This window comes from Bufo gargarizans, chromosome 10 (assembly GCF_014858855.1).
Source record: "Bufo gargarizans isolate SCDJY-AF-19 chromosome 10, ASM1485885v1, whole genome shotgun sequence".
Taxonomy (NCBI): domain Eukaryota; kingdom Metazoa; phylum Chordata; class Amphibia; order Anura; family Bufonidae; genus Bufo; species Bufo gargarizans.
In genome coordinates, this window is record NC_058089.1 from 103,729,492 (window position 1) to 103,747,969 (window position 18,478).

Genomic DNA, 18,478 nt, shown 5'->3' on the forward strand with positions numbered 1-18,478 from the left:
TTCCCTTTATGAAGGAGCATTTAGCAGTTGGACTCTGCCTCATAGAAATCAGCTCTTCATGCAGCCTGTGATAGATGTGTACTGTATATACACAATGCAGCCAATCTGAGGATGCGGAGCTGGAGGGGGAGGGAGAAAACAGCGGTATGAACCAATGAAAAGAGAGGGGGCGTGTCTCAGTCTACCTCAGACTCCGTTTAGCCACTGTAGCTAAACTGTAGTCACAGATCACATTTTGGCCTTAATGGCGCTGAGCCAAAAAGCAGGCAAGGAGCAAGCAGTGAGGAAAATCAACACCAAATAAGCATCACCTATAGGTACTGACTTATTTATCATTTAAGAGCTGACTAGACTGTCACTTTAACAGATTTGATCATCCAAACCAACTACAAATTATCCTAGCAAGGCTATATGTACACGAAAGTGAAAAAAATAAGTCAGTTAAAAATAGATAAACTGTCCATTTTTAAGAGATGTTTTTTCCATTGATGCCTTTTGGAGAAACAGGTGTTAGAAATGGACCCATTCAATTGTATACGGGCAGTCGGTCAGTGAAAAAAGGATAAGGTAAAACATGTTCTATTTTTTGACGTACGTTATTCACTGGCTGTCAAAAAAACTGCCATGTGAATAACCCCATAGACTACCATTGGTCTTAAAACGGACGTGTGATGACCGTTATAAAAGTGTCCAAAGGATAGGCACGCAAGGAAAGTATGTATCAATATATGACTATCTTTTTGTTTTTTTCATATCTGTTTAGGTATCTAGTCTATTTAAGGATGGGACCATTGGAAGTGATATTAATATTGTTGTTGTGAGTCTTCTACTTTTGGAAGAGGAACCAGTAAGTTTCTTTTGTTTATGATCACTGTACAGGAAGATATCTCATGATCTTGATCTTTTTAGCCAAGTTCACTAAATGACCTTTTTCGCAATATGAATTTATAATAATAATGGTTTTGCAAATAGATTCTAAATTAAAATCAAATTCATTATGATTTCCATAAAACTTCTGATTCTATTGAATCTTAAAATTTTGCGATTCGTTTTAAACAAGTCCTTCAAAATGGTGGTCACCATTTTTCAGATCAAAAGACGAGAAGAGGGCATCTGCCATCCAAAAAGTTATCACTTTTGGACCATTTTTTACTTTAAAAAATCAGACAATGCAGTACTTTATAAAATGGCTTCCATCCATTCACCCATAGCCATATACAGTATGTCACTTTGACATTACTTATGATGTACCAGTGGTCCCTCAAGTTACAAAATTAATTGGTTCCAGGACCACCATTGCATGTTGAAACCATTGTAACTTGAGAAATCGGTTCCAAATCTCCAAAATGTCATCCAAGATAAGAGCAAGTGATGATTTAAGAAGAATACGCAGATAACTAAGACAAATAAAACTAGTTATTACATATAACAGTCAGGAATAGCTGCTAACTGGCAACTAATATAGCGAGGTTACCAGAGAAGTGGCCTTCATTGGATAGATCTGAGTCATTGTATGTTGAGTAGTTTCAACTTACGATGGGTCAAAAAAGATCATTTTAAGTTGAAAATATTGTATCCTGAGACCATTGTACCTTGGGGGATCACTGTATTGGCTTCAAAAAGCTTGAAGCGGTTTGGATACAGTCCTAGTAGACCTCAAAGTTTCCTACACAACTTCTCAGAGAAATTAGGTCACTTTTGAGCCAGGTCAAATTTATTCAGACCTGAATAGAATCTGACAATATTGTGTGTATTGGACCTAAAATGAATTTACGAAATTCGCTCTTTTCTAATTATGAACCCTAAAATTCAAGCTCAACTCTACTATTTTTGTCTTTCCTAAAGCAATGTATAAATTATTTTCCCAATTTTTTACAGGCTGGGCTTAAGATCACTCACCACGCCGATCAGACCTTAAATAATTTTTGTCAGTGGCAATCTGCTCTTATGGGAAAGAATGGGAAAAGACATGATCACGCCATTTTGTTGACAGGACTGGATATCTGTTCTTGGAAAAACGAACCTTGTGATACTTTAGGTAAATATTCCAGAGCAACTATAACATGTTGGCCTACTGGCTATGTCTACCTTTGGAAAAAAAAATTTTGTATTCCAATGAAATGAAAGTGAAGCAACTTTGCAAAAGATCCTGGTAGCAGACTACAAGGGAGTTTCTGTGTAGTCTGTAACTATGGATACACACTGGTCTGCACAGATTTAGAAAAAAATGCTAGGAAGTTTTTTTACTTTCCTTAATTTTTCATTTTAGTTGCACAGGGACAATTTTTTTTTTTTAAAAGAGGTTGTTAATGTGATATATTTTTTATTCAAGCAATATTTCATATATTTTTGTATATTAAAATACACATTTTTGAAGTGATACTTTTGCAGAAGAAGTGCAACGACCACCTGAGGAGCGGGTATAGAGGATAGGATTGGCACTAGCCGTGATTAAGTATTTTATCAGGGTGTACTCCCTCAGGGATATAGTACAGTGAAAATATAGTACTAAAAAAGGAGGCCAGAGTTAAAAATAACAAAGTCTTTTTTACTAAGTACAACGTAGAACTGTAAATACACACAGTAGCAGCAATCTCCAAGTATAATTCTCTCTGGCACCAGCAAAGAATCTGGAGGCAGGTTGGATGGCTGCAGTAAAGCCCAGAAGGTGTACTGGCTTAGTAATGGGTGCTTTAGCTATGGTCCCTCACCTTACAGCAGTGTCTGAGAGGCTGTTGTAGCAGTTCATGCTCCTGTCTGGAATCTCAAGGCTTCACTTGAGGACAATTAGAGTAGTTCTCTTTGGAGAATTTGGTAACAGGAGCAGGAGCTCTGCAGGTTATTTCCTCTCCTCTCTGAGGTTACTCAGGAACTCCTCCTCTTGGCAAGGAGCAGGACTAGTCCACTCCTACCAAGAGGGAAGGAACAGGGTGGTTAGTCCTGTTCCTAGCCAACCTTTGCCATCCAGCCCTTGGTGGTAGCTATGGGCAGAAATAAAACAAAGAAAGACATTATGCAATACACTATGGCAATTTGGTCCGGGGTACTACACAAGCAAATCATAATGTTGATCAGGTTTCTTTATTTGAATCTATTTTGACAGGTTTTGCACCGATTAACGGCATGTGCAGCAAATATCGCAGCTGTACCATTAATGAAGACACTGGTTTAGGTCTGGCATTTACTATTGCTCATGAGTCTGGTCACAAGTAAGTCCATTACCTATACATTAATTACTGTACAAGTAAATAACTGGTAATAATCAGATTCATGTGCATTAATACATCTTCTGTAATAACATCAGTTGTGTACCTTCCATGGAGGCAGACCATAAGACTGGGAGGAATGGGGGGGGGGGGGGAATAGAAACCCTGAACCCATTCTTTTGTTCCTGGTATGAAAACACTGCATTTTCAGCTGTCACTTGGATAAGCACAGTGCAAAGATATTTTTTTTTACAGTTTCCATTGCAGTCAGTGGTATCTGTATTTATATATCTATGCACTAAACTCCCCCTAGTGGTGGCCCCAGGTAGACATCTTTGTAATACATTGCAGAGGTGCAGCGTTAGATCTATAGGAGGGTAGAATAATCAATGTATTTATGCCAGTTTTAGGGTGGATATGTATTAGGAAATGCAATATCATTAAAGGGACGGGGTGGCTATTACATCCTCAGTGTAGGGTCATAATTTTCCAAGAATATATGCAGCAGCCCCTGTCCTCCTGTGTGATGGTACCAGAGATGGTACACAGCATTGAGGTGGGTAAATCTTCCTCAAAGCAATGATTGATCCACAACAGAGATGACCATAATCCCATGTGGATCCCTCCATAAGGTCCGGGATCCCTCCCTACTATGAAATTAGTGGTATTTTGCTTTAAAATTATTAGGGTTAAAACCATATGGATCAAACATGGCCGCTGGACTATTGCAGCAACACTGTCCCTAGAGCATGAACATTTGCTATGTCTCTCCCTATGCTCAGCTGACATGACAATGGCGGAGACGGCACGGGGTGAGGGCTTTATAGGGCCGTGACATCACAGGTGATGGCTCCCTGCGGATTCGCTGCCTGCACGGCATTATGGGTGATATCACATTTCCAGGCTTCTTACTTTCACTTTGTAACACGTACATTTTAGGAAAACCTGATTCGTTACGATAAAGCGCGAGGAAATTCGGCTTCGTTGCGAATCGAAGTTTTGCTAAACTTCAGACCAAATTCCGCTTTGAATGCTTTGCTTTGCTCAACACTAATGATGAGTATAAAACAGTTGGACAACACCTTTAAATGGGTATTGCAGCCTAAAGAATTTATCAGTTATATAGCAGATGGGTGAAAAATGCTGGATCGGTTGGTATCTGACAGCTGTGATCCCCACCAATCATCAAAATGAGGATGCCCAGTCCACATCTAGGGGGAGTTTGAATGGAGCAGTGGTCAGGCATGCATATGGCTGCTCCAGTCAGTTTTTTCCATCAGTGCCATAGACTTTGAAGAGCGCAGCAATACACTAAAAGAAATGGTGCTTCATTCAAACCCCTCTTAGCCATGGTTTTACAGTTGAGGGGACAATGGTCTGGTGATACTATTTTAGTATTTATCCACTGGATGGAATACCTCTTCACTGTCACCTTGAGCATTCCTATATTGTAGACCAAAGAGAGTACCCATTTGATTGTTTACTTTACCTCTTTGTGATATTGAAAGTACCCATCTTGAATACAACCTAAAAAGATAGTTGGATGGTCCTTCTTCACTATTGTTTCACCTTTACTCAGTTTTACTGCAGCTGTGCATGGTTGGTGATTGTTTGAGAATGAAAAAGTTAATTGAAATAAGATTATTATTTATTTTTTTATTAGCTTTGGAATGGTTCATGATGGAGAAGGGAACCCTTGCAGAAAGACCGAGGGCAACATCATGTCCCCCACTTTATCTGGAAACAATGGTGTGTTTTCCTGGTCCGCCTGCAGTAGACAGTATCTGAAGGAGTTCCTCAGGTGAGGATGACTGTCTAACAAACATACACAGCCTGTATTTTTTTTTTTAATTAGTGCATTGGGTTTTTTAATTTTACATGTGAAAAATGGAGCTTCTACGAATTCCAGTATGATCGTAACTGGCAACTATTAGTTCTTATATCTGTCACTTCTGTCAAAGCCAGTTCCAAGCCTGCATCATGTTACTGCTGAAGAAGAGCAAACCAGATGTTCTTCTTGTTATCTGAAAATTGAGCGATTCAGAAAAAAAATGACCTTTTGTTTCGATCTCCAGGTGTTGCTGTTAACCAACACCTTCCATTTTACTCCTGTTTCCTGTTAACGACTTAACAGAATTTCTGTGCATGTAGGAACATCTTGGAATACTGGACTCTGTACATGTTGGCATGAATCTAAAAAAACTTCCCATGACCCATAAAGCCATATGTTTCCTTCTGTTGGGAAGTTTCAGGCCAGAGTAGTAACATAATGCATCCTGCATTATCATAAAGTTGAGCTCCAGATGGACTTAATAGTTTAATAGTGGTAAATCTTCCGATCCTTTTTGTTATTGCTTGCTGCTATTTTCCTTAAAGGGGTTGTCCACTTTTGGATAAAAAAGGGTTAATTATCAGAAATTTCTTTGACTTGTGTAAAAGGAGTTTGGGTACAAAAACAAACAACTTAGCCCCTCTATTCTAATAATTGTGTGGGTCCCTTTGTTTATTTTTCACAGAAGGAGAATTTTTTTAAATTCTTTTATGGGAGTGACAGCTGCCCATATGTGGCCATTCCTCCACGCATGGTCGCCTGCTCTCTCTTCACTTTGAAGGCCTCGCTCTGGAGATAGAAGAGGGTCCCAGACGTGGATGCCTCATTGTCCCAGATGAGCCAATCCCATTAACCATATACCTGGCCATCCTTATTTTTTTTGTATTGAAAATTTGGGTATAAAAATTTGTTTTCTGCGTTTTTCTGACATTTTCTGCTGTAACAGTATTTAATTTCATATTCAGCTGGATGTTAGACTCACATTATAATACAGTCTAAGTGATCTACAGAATTTGTATTGCAAAACCCATATGCTTTGGTTAAAATTGGATCAATTTCACTAAATTGTCATTTGATAAAGCATGACTCAACTGAATGTAAACCGGTTAACAGTGGTCTATGAGGGAATGAATCACTCTGAATTCCATCACAGCACAGCTCAATCCTCCTGCCTTGTTGACGAGCCAAAGCAATTAGGACATTTCCAGTACCCTGAGAAGCTGCCCGGGCAGATCTATGATGCTGACACTCAATGTAAATGGCAATTTGGACCAAAAGCAAAGCAGTGTAGCCTGAGCTTTGTAAAGGTACGTGAGCTGTTATCATGTTTTTCGTGAAGACTGTTCTGAATTACTAATGCATAATTCAGTGATCCCTAGGGTAATCCTCGGGATTTTTGGGGATTTCCAAATATTCATCATATAGTAGTCCCGACTCCCAACCAATAAAAGTGGTTTTGGGAAAAGACTGACAAGTATGTCAAGGGTCGGACTGGCCCACCAGAGTGACAGAGAATCCTCAGACGGGCCCAGGTACTGATTTTATAGTGAGTCTTATACAGTAGGTCCAGGAGAAAAAAAAAACATTTGGTACTGCCTTTGGAGATAATCACTTACTATTTGGGTCTATTTCTTTGATTCAAAAAATACTAGACATTATTCATGATATAGAGTTTTGGGCCCTGGAAATAATTTCCTCTGGTGGGCCCAAGGCTCCTTGATGTGGGCTATTTTGTCAGAGAACACAGTATAATAATTTGAGGTAATGGGTAGTGTCGAGTGAACCTGTTTTTTAAGTTCTTCATCCAAAGTTCGGGTTTGGGTTATCAAAGAATCCCGTTATGGATTCCAAATTCCGTTATGGTCCATGGTAGCAGAATCCATATCGCGATTCTTCGATAACCCGAACACAAACTTTGGATGCACAACTTAAAAAACAAGTTTGCTCAACACTAGTAATGGGATAAAACATGGGGTAAAATGTAGGTGCAAAGTGTCAATGGCTTTTGGTGCTACTCAGAGATTTCCACTGATGGAGCTCTACAACATGATTCTAATGATTGACCTCTTGGACAGACTGACCATTCAGACATAACGGAAGCATACATGGCCCAATAGTGTGTTACCTCTTACTTTTTAAGTACAGGACCTAATGCAAGTAATAAGTGTTCCTCAAATGCACTTCTATCGCGTCTATCGCGGCTATAGTGACCAGTCAGGGGTGCAAGAGCATTTAGAGGGAATTGGTCACCTAGATGTATTTTTTTAATAATTAGAATCGGAAACTGAAAATTACTTTTCTAATCTGTTTTTATTTATGGTACTTTCTGTACATAATTATGATGGAGTCCATCTTGTCTAAACTGCTAGTCTGCTCTGTTAAAGAGGTTGTCCCATGAAAAATATTCTACTAGTTTTCAAATCAGCACCTGGATCTGATATTTTTGTAATTGCATGTATGATTAATTAAAGATTTAGCATAGCCAGTGAGTTATTCAATAAAATGTGTCTTATAGCGCCACCTACTGTTTGTTTTGTTTCTTAATTCTTTGTCCTGCTCACTTTGATGGCCTGCACATGCTCAGTTTCATCCTTTAACTGCCTCCTGAGCTGTGATAGGGAGAGCTGAGACATGCCCCCTGAGCTGTGATAGAGAGAGCAGGGACACTGCCCCCTGAGCTGTGATAGGGAGAGCTGAGACACGCCCCCTTAGCTGCAGCAGAAGAGACACTCCCCTTGAGCTGTCAGCTTGATATAAATCTAGCAGAGCAATGAATGGGGGGATCTCTGGATCCATGGGAGGTACAGGGCTGGTCTTAGCTTTGTTAGAAATAGGTTGTCATGTACTGTATGATGTCTGATTAAATTTGTAACATTTGTAATGGAATAATCCCTTTAAGAGATATGCCTTATGACTGACAGATGGAATCTTAAAAAACTGTAGTTTGGAGAAATTCATTGACTTCTGTGAGAAAGAATTCATGTTCTGTGACCAATATAGAGGTCACTGTGCAGCAATAAGGAGGCTGTGAGCTCTATCACCTGTTGTCATTAGTGGACCCTGTCTTCTCTGCTTTATTGTAATCCTGTGTGATGATAATTAGATGACTGCTAAGAAGTGATTTCTACAGAAAAAGAAGTGCAAGCCTATTATGAGGCTCATTGAAATGTATATAATGACACAGAAAATTTGAATACACATCACAAAAAGTAAAACTAATTATGCTTTGAGTTAAACAATAGGTCATTATCTGACAATACATTCAATTTAAAGCAGATGGGACATGTCACTGATTAAAAGACATTTTGACTTGTCAGTTAATACATCATGGCAGAAGCTTCCTTCAAGAGATGTCCTTTCCCTCTAAATTGGGCTCAACAATGACATTTTTAGGTAAAAAAAATCAAAACTGGAACATTTCTTGAAAATAAAATCATATCAAAGGGGTTTTCTCGGGATGCATATACATATTTATATCTCTTATATATATAAAAATTTGTTTCTGTCTGTCTAGACCTCTGTCTGTCTGGACGTTCTTTATGCACGACCAAACAACTGGACCGATCATCACCAAATTTGGCACACATGTACATCAGGTGTCTGGGAAGGTTTTAGATCAGGTCTCAGCTCTCTAGGACATATTGTTCCTGAGGTATTCCCAAGAAATGACCTGCATGAGCCAATAGACGCCAGCAAGCCTTTCACTTAAATCCAAACTGCCATTTACACGGTCACATGTCCCTTATTAGCCATTATAAGCTCGCAAGTCCTACTCCAGGTTGCCATAACAACTGATCACAGGTTTTAGCAGTTTGCAGGTCCTTAAATATTCAGTCATAAGACGTATGACGGGACAACTTCACTGCTATATGCATGGAAGGAAGGGGCCACTATTAAACAGTTGGGCACTGTGGAGGTCACTGTTAAAGGGGTAGACACTGTGGAGGTCACTGTTAAAGGGGCGGGCACTGTGCAGGTCACTGTTAAAGGGGCAGGCACTGTGGAGGTCACTGTTAAAGGGGCGGGCACTGTGGAAGTCACTGTTAAAGGGGCAGGTACTGTGGAAGTCACTGTTAAAGCGGCAGGCACTGCGGAGGTCACTGTTAAAGGGGCGGGCACTGTGGAAGTCACTGTTAAAGGGGCGGGCACTGTGGAGGTCACTGTTAAAGGGGCGCGCACTGTGGGGGTCACTGTTAAAGGGGTGGTCAATGCTAAAGGGGAGGGCACTGTGGAGGTCACTGTTAAAGGGGCGGGCGCTTTGGAGGTCACTGTTAAATAGGCGGGCACTGTGGATGTTACTGTTAAAGGGGCAGAGGCTGTGGAGGTCACTGTTAAAGGGGCGGACACTGTGGAGGTCACTGTTAAGGGGCAGGGGCCACTGTTAAAGGGCTAACTGCTGTGGAGGTCATTGTTAAGGTAGCAGGTTATTTTGGAGGTAACTGTTAAGGGGGCTGCCCCTGAGGAGGTCACTGTCAAGGGAGTCGGGTGCTGTGAAACTCACTATTAAAGTGGCGGGCTACTGTGAAGGTCAACGTTAAGGGGATAGGCTGCTGTGGAGCTCCCATTTTAAAGTGGCGGGGCACTGTGGAGGGGTCAGTGTTAAGGGGTAGGGAACTATGGAGTTCACTGTTAAAGGGGCGGGGTCCTGTAGAGGTCACTGTTATGGTGGATACTGTTGATATCTTTTAAAGACACACACAAACATTAAATGAATTAGATGAAATATACCTGTGCAAAGTCGGGTCCTTCTGCTAGTAGTATATAAAAAGGGGATAGAAAAGGTAAAAAAGAGTAGCATTACTAACCTCAATGATTCCTTGCCACTGCTGTTCCACTGCGACTCCAGTCCCCATTGCTCTCCACTTCATATTTCCAGCTTGACACACAGGAAATGCCTTGGAATGCCCTCTCAGCCAATCACGGTTGCAGCAGTGACACTCCTCAGTCAGTGATTGGTTGAGTGAGCATTCCAAGCCGTTTTCTATGTGTAGAGTCGGGATCAGTAAGTGGAGAGCAGCAGGCGGGAGCAGCATAGGAATAGCTGCAGCAGAAGATCAGTGAGGTAAGTAAGTATAGATTCTTTTTCATTCCTTCTTTTATTATTCCTTCCTTTCTGACCCATTAAAAACTTATCCACCCAGAAATCCCCTTTAAAAGAAATACATATAAGGCTACAGTTGACTTAACATGGTAATAGGTATATGAATGTAGGATGGTGTTAACATGAAAGGATCAGTGGTTTTGTAGGTATTCCCATACTCTCAGGGTAAGTTGAAGAATGGATGGAAGGTGAAAAACTGTATATCACATACTTCTTTTCTCTGTAGGATATATGCAAGTCCCTGTGGTGCCACAAATATGGGCACAGGTGTGAGACGAAGTTCATGCCAGCTGCAGAGGGAACCGTCTGTGGTCTAAATATGGTAAGATTTTTCCCTATTAATACACTGCATGACTCAACACCTCCAGTAATGTTAGTACCTGGCTCCAAAAGAAGAAAAGCTTCTGTCCTAGACTATAACTTGATGAATATCTGTAAAACTGTTCTTCAACATTGCCCACAACGCTTCGGTTATTATTAAATGTTATTACACCTCCTGGGAAATAAAACAATATTTTTTCTGTACTTGACTGAACATAGTGGTGCCGAAGAGGACAATGTGTGAGATTTGGAGACAATGGGCCAAGACCAGTCAATGGAGGATGGTCAGACTGGTCGGATTGGTCCCAGTGTTCCAGAGACTGTGGTGCTGGAGTGAAGTATCAGGAGAGGTTCTGCAATAACCCAGTGTAAGACACTAGTTCTCTTTTGTCCCAGTTGAATTTGTTGACTAATGATTTGAGTGATAGGCTAATGCCATGTTCTTTATGTTATATAGGCCTCAGCATGGAGGGAAATACTGCCAGGGCTCAAGCCGTATTTATCAGATATGTAACACCCAAGCTTGTCCTCCTAACACTCCTGACTTCCGAGCACAGCAGTGTGCTGAATTCAACAGCAAGCCATTCAGAGGGTGGTACTACAAATGGAAGCCCTACACAAAGGTGGAAGGTGAGGTGCATAATAGAAGTTCAATCGATAGTCTTACGAAATTGACAAAAAAAATTTTGATCATTGATCTGTCGAATTGAATCTAGTTAGACTTTGAATTGAGTCTACTTACAGTTGCAATAAAGTTTCAGCTATAGACAAACACAATTTAACTAAACTAACACACAAACAGTTGTATCGTTCATGTCTTGAGAAAACATCTACAGTGCTTACATGTAGTAACCTGTAGATCACCCTTAGCAGCAATCACCTCCACCAATCATTTCATGCAGCTGCAAATAAGATTTGCCTACTGTTCAGGAGGAAGTTTGGACCATTCCTCCCAGCAAATGTGTTTCATTTTATATTTCTGGGATACCTTGCATGCACAGCCCTCTTCAGGTCATACCCCAGCATCACAATAGGGTTAAGGTAAGGATTCTGACTATGTGAAAAAAAAATCTAATCTTTTGAATTGATTTACTTGTGTGTTTGGGTCATTGTCATGTTGCATCACTCGTCTCTTCAGCTTGAGGTCATGGACTGCTTCCTTACATTCTCTTGTTAAATATTCTGATACACATTAGAAATAATTGTTCTCTCAATGATCACGAAGGGTCAAGGTCCTAAGGCAGCAAAGCAATCCCAAACCATGATGCTCACAGTTGGAATGAGGTTTTTGTGTTAGTGGGCAGTATTCTGATAAACTAAAACACATTTGCAGGGAGGAATATTCCAACATTCCTCTACACATTGTACAAATTTGCAGATACAGGAAACTTTGGTGGGGGTGATTGATGCTAAAGGTGGCTCTATGGTTTATTAAATTCAAGGGTTCACCTACTTTTTCTCCCTGCATTGTGGGTTTTTACTCAATGTGCTCAATGAAAGACAAGGGCAATTCAACTGTGTGTTATTAGTTTAGACAGATTGTGTTTGTTTTTAGTGTGCTTGATTGTAGTAACTTTATGATTAAAGACCTTAATTTAGTTTATAATTTGGATTCTTGAAACACTTTCAACATGTTTTTGTCCCAAGTTGCTGCAAGCGTATGTATTCAGCCTTCTGGCATCTCCCTTTTGGTCCACACTCTTACGTTTAGTAATAATCCAAGTGGCAAATATTGTAACATTTCAATCCGTTCAATGTGAGCCTGTGGATAAAATTAGGAGCCTTAGGAGCTTTCCCAGAACTAAAGCTTTGAGCTGTCCTCTTGCGTTTCTTTTCATCTTTCATTCAAATCCATGCTTGAATGAAAAGCCCAATGGGCCAGGAAACCTATCACTGATCTTCTGCAATTACTTATTGACGGTCTTTGTGTGAATCTCTTATGTGTTCCAGAGGAGAATATCTGTAAGCTGTACTGTACTGCTGAAGATTTTGACTTCTTCTTTGCCTTATCCAACAAAGTAAGAGATGGAACACCTTGCTCTTCCAATGGACTCGACATTTGTATTGACGGCAGTTGCGAGGTAAAGCCACTGAAATTAAGTAGCCTTTTTTGGCAATTTTAGTGATAGACTTTATGAGGGACATTTGCCTTCAATGAGGTCATCTGGATCCAACAAACCCTATTCCAGTACTGTGTTCAGTTGACAAATGAGGATTTCCATTATGTGTCCCTTTCTGTTAGCTAAATGGAGATCTGTGCCTAGCACAGGTCTCATCTCTGAAGGCATGCAAGGTTCCTTGAAGTAAGTCATTGAGGAGATGCCAGCAGATTGACCAAGTATTACATTGGGTCTCTCACCTTAGACATTTATGGTGTATCCACAAGATATACCATATGATAAATGTCTGTATATAGAGATCCTACCATTTGAACTTCGACTAGAGAGCTACTTAATTTAAAAAAATTTGGAAATTTTCCCAAAAGTTCTGATTTTAACCAAATTTGTGTGATTTGGGAGATGAGAAAGAGAAAGGCTTTTTCAGGCAATTGGGAGACTTTCGATACCAAATTAATTTGGACCCAAATCGAATTGGCCTACTAGTTTGGCCAAATCAGACGCTAAATTGAATTTTATGAAATTTGTTCATCTCTACTGGCAACTTTAGGGAGAATAGTAGTCCCCTGATTTCTGTTCTGCCAGCCAAATTGGCCGGCATCCAGAAAGAGACTAAATCAAGAGGCGGCCATGCATGTCTATAGGTACACAAAATGCCTAAATATAGTAGTGAATATCTCTGCTTTTACAATACAACTGTTTAATCTATAGAAGTTTTCAGTAAGTGGGTCCAGCAGATCATACATCTGGGATCAATTTGGTGCAATAATAGATTTTTTAACTTTTGGACCATATATTTTTTACAATGTCTTACCTTGATCAGCATGCATCATCTAATGTACATCCCGTTAAAAAGCATAATTTATATCCACTGATATCATCTCCAATGTATCCAATCCCTATGACTAGAAACATAGAAACTGCTGAGCATTCCGTAACTGCACAATATCATCAGAAATGGAAATCTACTGTGAAATGTCAGCTTCAATGCGGTATAATTCATATTAACCTCAGAATGGCCGATAACTAAGTACTTAATTAATCTGATTTCTATTATCCTTTGTGGTGTAAAATATCATCTTACTAAATGCACTGTGCGGGCGCGTGAATGGATTTTAATTTCACTTTGGCTCAGAGACAGCATGAAGAAATGATCTCTCTGCATCCTGTGATATGATACGTTCCAACACTCCCGATCTCCTAACGCACATTTTATTTCTGTAAATTCCGGTGCCAGCTTGTAGGGTGTGATTATGTCCTTGGATCAAAAGCAAATTTCGATGCCTGCGGGGTCTGTAAAGGTGATAATTCAACATGCAAGTTCTACAGAGGACAGTATCTGAACCATCACAAAACTAACGGTAAGAACTTTTTGTAATGGTCTAGCACCCAATCCAGTGACTTGACTGAAGAGCCTTGTGTGAGTCTAGACCTCCATCCATGTGGCTCTCCAGTTGTTAGAACCTGAAGATACAAATTTGCATCAAGAATGTTAAAGCGTTGCTAAAGTTTGGCTGGAAAGTTAGATACATAGGGCTGGCAGGTGGCACCACATTAAGAACCATCAAATGGCGCTTGGTTCAGGATCATATAACAAACACTTAGTACTGCAGAACCGGACTGTGCAAGGGGGATTTTTTATGGTCACTTGATATTTTTCACAGTCTTATTTTTTGATTATTACATTGTTATTGCATATTTGTTGGAAACTGTGAAGGGCGCTGCTTAGACAGGACGGGATAAGAGAGGGTCAAAATAGTTCATAGTTGGTTGTTTGCATTGCTGGGTCAAGTGAGCTGACTCATAATCACTACAGTCACAGTCTATTAACTGTCTGGTATTTTTTCAGGTTCATACAAGGTAGAGATTGCCATGTACATTATGTAATACATTTCTGGAGTTGTCCCACCACATTTACAGGATAGGGGATAAGTGTCTGATCAGTGGGGATTCAACCAATGGAGCCCCACTAGTCACCAGAATGTGGGCCTGTGCTCCCCAATTTGAAGGGAGCAGGTCAAGCATTCCAATAAACCCTACGGGCCTTCAAGAGATGGCCAAACACTTGTACTTGACTATTTCCAGCATTCCCATAGAGTTGAATGGAACGATTGACCTGCATGCATGTCTGCCTCTCCACTCAAATGAGGTGCTTGGACCCCAATTCTCGTGTTCAGCGTGGCTACAGCTAATCAGACACTTGTCCCATACCTGTGGTTAGGGAATACGTTGTCGTAATGGGACAAAATATTACAGTATACAGTTATTTCACTCTGATGCAAAGGCCTAAAAGTTTAGAAAAACTTTCTGAGCGTTTGAAATGTTAATCAGCTTTAAAAGAAACCTTACTTTTGCTTATCTTGCTTCCTGATTTGACATGTTTTCTTCTCCATTCACATCCAAAGTTAACTAACTGGGGTTTCCATGGCTGCCTTTTCTTCAGAAACACCTTCATATACCTATCCATGGTTTGTGCACTGTATTACAGCTCAGTTCTATGGATATCAATAGGGTCCAGCTGCAATACCATACATAACCTGTGGACAGGTGTGGCACTGTTTTTAGAGAAAGGTAGCCATACCTTTCTAAATCTGAACAAACTCTTACTAGCTAAACACTTTCTAGACATTCTGATGAGCCTGTTTTCAGCCAGCAAGGAAAGATAGTGTTTTAGTGGCATGTAGGTCACAGTACTCAAACCCCACAATTGATTACTATGACGTGAAACATTTTTGAAGCTACATTTATGCCTTGAAACTGAAATAACTTTGTCATTGTCTCTCCTGTAGACTACTATTCTGTAGTCACTGTTCCAGCGGGTGCTAGAAGCATCCATTTCCGAGAGCTCCAGTATTCCACCAGTTACCTCGCTGTGAGAAACCTCAATAGAAAGTACTATTTAACAGGAGAATGGACCATTGACTGGCCTGGAAAGTTCTCATTCGCTGGGACCACTTTTAATTATCAAAGATCAGCACAGCAACCAGAAAGTCTTTATGCAGCTGGACCAACCAACGAAACTCTGGTTTTAGAAGTAAGTAGCTATCCACTTATATTTAATACTTTTATAATGGTGGACCTGTATGGCAAATAAGTAAAACTATGCATTGTTGAAAGTTGTCATCAAGGAGCTTTGGGTGGGGGAAGGTCTTAGGTCCCCCAGACCTCCTCACATTCCCTTTTGGTGTGCCCTTTGTCCGCAGGAGTCATAAATGACTGTGGCTATACTATGTCTGTAAAGGTTCTCATTCGTCCAGTTCATACGTATTATATACGTAATAAGTCAGAGCAACTAAACTTGTATTTTCTCTTGCCGACGTTTCGCTAGTCATCCACTCATTTGATGACAGCACATGTTGAGCACAAAGGACTCTGGTTTGATGACAGCAAGGTTCGCATCTTAGACTCAGAGGAGGACTGGTTCAAAAGAGGTGGGAAAAAAGATGTCAAAATGGAGAAACCGAGCTTGAACAGAGGTGAAGGCTGCCACTTACAATGCTGTTCTAACACCTTTCCCAAAGAAGTTAAATCACAGCTATTAGATTAATTATTACTAATCGCAATCGACATCTTGCCTTCATGAGGTCCTTGACAGATTATGCTTACTGAAGCATGAGTCTTATTTTTAAACATGTCTCCTATGAGTGGCATGGTATGGAAAAACAAGACTGGAAAACACGTGTGAAAACTCGCAATGTGCCTGCATATTAGGGAAAATTAGGTTGTGGTTTTAGAAGTGGCAAATGTGTCAAGAGGAAGTTATTTATTTTTAAGATATTATAAAGGTTCCTGCTGTCACACTGTAGTAAAAACTGATATACCGCGATATGCCCACAGCATGGAGTATTTCTTTGGTGGTCTTGGATTCCATGGGTCATGCTCTGCCCCTCAAGCTCTGTGCTTAGCACAACACAGAGTATCAGCTTTGTCCAGAGTTTTTCTTTAAGGACAATGCTCTGTAGCCGTACTATGCGCTATACTAAGCTAAGCAGCTTAAAATAGAGCCAGACTATAAATCATCCAAACTGTATTATTTGTGTTAAAACCTGCCATGTGAGCCAACTTTATCAGCCTATGTGCACTAATCCCTTCCAAGTGGCCCCAACTATTAATTTGAGGTCAACACTGATGAACATTCAGAGATACTTTCCCAGTGACCCGTGGATTTTGAAGATATGAATCACGGATTTGGCTACAAGTATTTTTAGTCAAGCTGAGACAATGTGTGGTTTGCTTGAGATCAAAGCTCTAACTACAACAAACCAGACATATCTGACCTAATATAAAAGCACAATAGTAAGTAGGGCTGACTGGGTGCCACCCATGATGTTTATAATGAATGAGATGTGGTGTTGACAGGTTTCTGGATGATGTCTGGGACTTAGGGCCTTATAATCAAAGCCTTATAAAAGGTATGTATGGAGTCCGGTTGGCTAAATACCCTGCTACTATAGACTGGCACTCTAGAAGCATCCATGATACAGAATTCAATTGAACATTGCAGGATTTGTATGGATTTCAAGAGAAAAAAAGATGTGTGTGCTATATTATGGCTGTGGACAACTAGGAACTTGCTACACAGCAATACTATGAGTCAAGACTGTAAAAACAGGACACTAATTCAGCTTACAACATAGGACCAACCACCCACTGGTGGAAAGCCTGGCCCTTAGAAATAGATTTCTTGATATGGGATACACAAAAGGAATGCAGCATGAGAACGCCCAGGTGTTCTCATGCCTTATTAGGACCAATCACTCTCGTTCACCAACAATCCAGGACCAGAACCATGATATCTTACAACAAAAAAGAACAAGACCGACTGTCACAACATAACTAAGTATCCCCTCCCAACAGATATTAACAGAGCACACATTAAAGGGGTTATCCTAGTTATATCTATATATGTTATGGTGGCTTATAAGGTTATTAAAAATACATTTGTTATTTACTCACATTATTTATTCTGCAGGCTTTCTGAACTGCAGATGTGGGTCACGTGACCCCTGACGTCATCCACCAGGCTCCGGTGGTGACGTCTCGTGTACAGGATTCTCCCTGCCTTTAGAGAGTGGCCCGGCTCTGTACACGAAACGTCAGAGCCTTGTGTGCCCGTCCCCCCTCTCTCTCTCCTCGGCTCCTATGGGGGATCGCGCATGCGCGATCCTTACCAGTTCCGGCAGCCGTGCAGAAAGATTCAACAGTGTGCCCGCTCCCTCCCTGTGATCCTATCTAAGTGATATGACAGCTATATGTATCTAAGCTATATGACAGCTATATGTATCTAAGCTATATGACAGCTATATGTATCTGAGCTATATGACAGCTCTATGTATCTTAGCTATATGACAGCTATATGTATCTAAGCTATATGACAGCTATATGTATCTAAGCTATATGACAACTATATGTATATTAACTATATGACAGCTATATGTATCTAAGCTATATTACAGCTATATGTATCTAAGCTATATGACAGCTATATGTATCTAAGCTATATGACAGCTATATGTATCTAAGCTATGTGACAACTATATGTTTCTAAGCTATATGACAGCTATATGTATCTAAGCTATATGACAGCTATATGTATCTAAGCTATATGACAGCCATATGTATCTAAGCTATATGACAGCTATATGTATCTAAGCTATATGACAGCCATATGTATCTTAGCTATATGACAGCTATATGTATCTAAGCTATATGACAGCTATATGTATCTAAGCTATATGACAACTATATGTATCTAAGCTATATGACAGCCATATGTATCTTAGCTATATGACAGCTATATGTATCTAAGCTATATGACAGCTATATGTTTCTAAGCTATATGACAGCTATATGTATCTAAGCTATATGGCAGCTATATGTATCTAAGCTAAATGACAGCTAT

General features: G+C 40.2%; 1 protein-coding gene across 1 annotated transcript in view; it reads left to right on the plus strand.

The window, feature by feature from the left end:
• The window catches only part of ADAMTS18 (ADAM metallopeptidase with thrombospondin type 1 motif 18), a 172,629-nt gene that overhangs the window by 133,272 nt on the left and 20,879 nt on the right, over window positions 1–18,478 (plus strand). Inside the window, exons 8-18 of the mRNA XM_044269301.1 lie at window positions 764–847; window positions 1,879–2,038; window positions 3,104–3,209; window positions 4,870–5,007; window positions 6,191–6,344; window positions 10,365–10,460; window positions 10,679–10,827; window positions 10,917–11,089; window positions 12,410–12,540; window positions 13,814–13,937; window positions 15,366–15,610. Coding sequence (XP_044125236.1) covers window positions 764–847; window positions 1,879–2,038; window positions 3,104–3,209; window positions 4,870–5,007; window positions 6,191–6,344; window positions 10,365–10,460; window positions 10,679–10,827; window positions 10,917–11,089; window positions 12,410–12,540; window positions 13,814–13,937; window positions 15,366–15,610 — 1,560 coding nt within the window. The remainder of the gene's footprint in view (window positions 1–763; window positions 848–1,878; window positions 2,039–3,103; window positions 3,210–4,869; window positions 5,008–6,190; window positions 6,345–10,364; window positions 10,461–10,678; window positions 10,828–10,916; window positions 11,090–12,409; window positions 12,541–13,813; window positions 13,938–15,365; window positions 15,611–18,478) is intronic.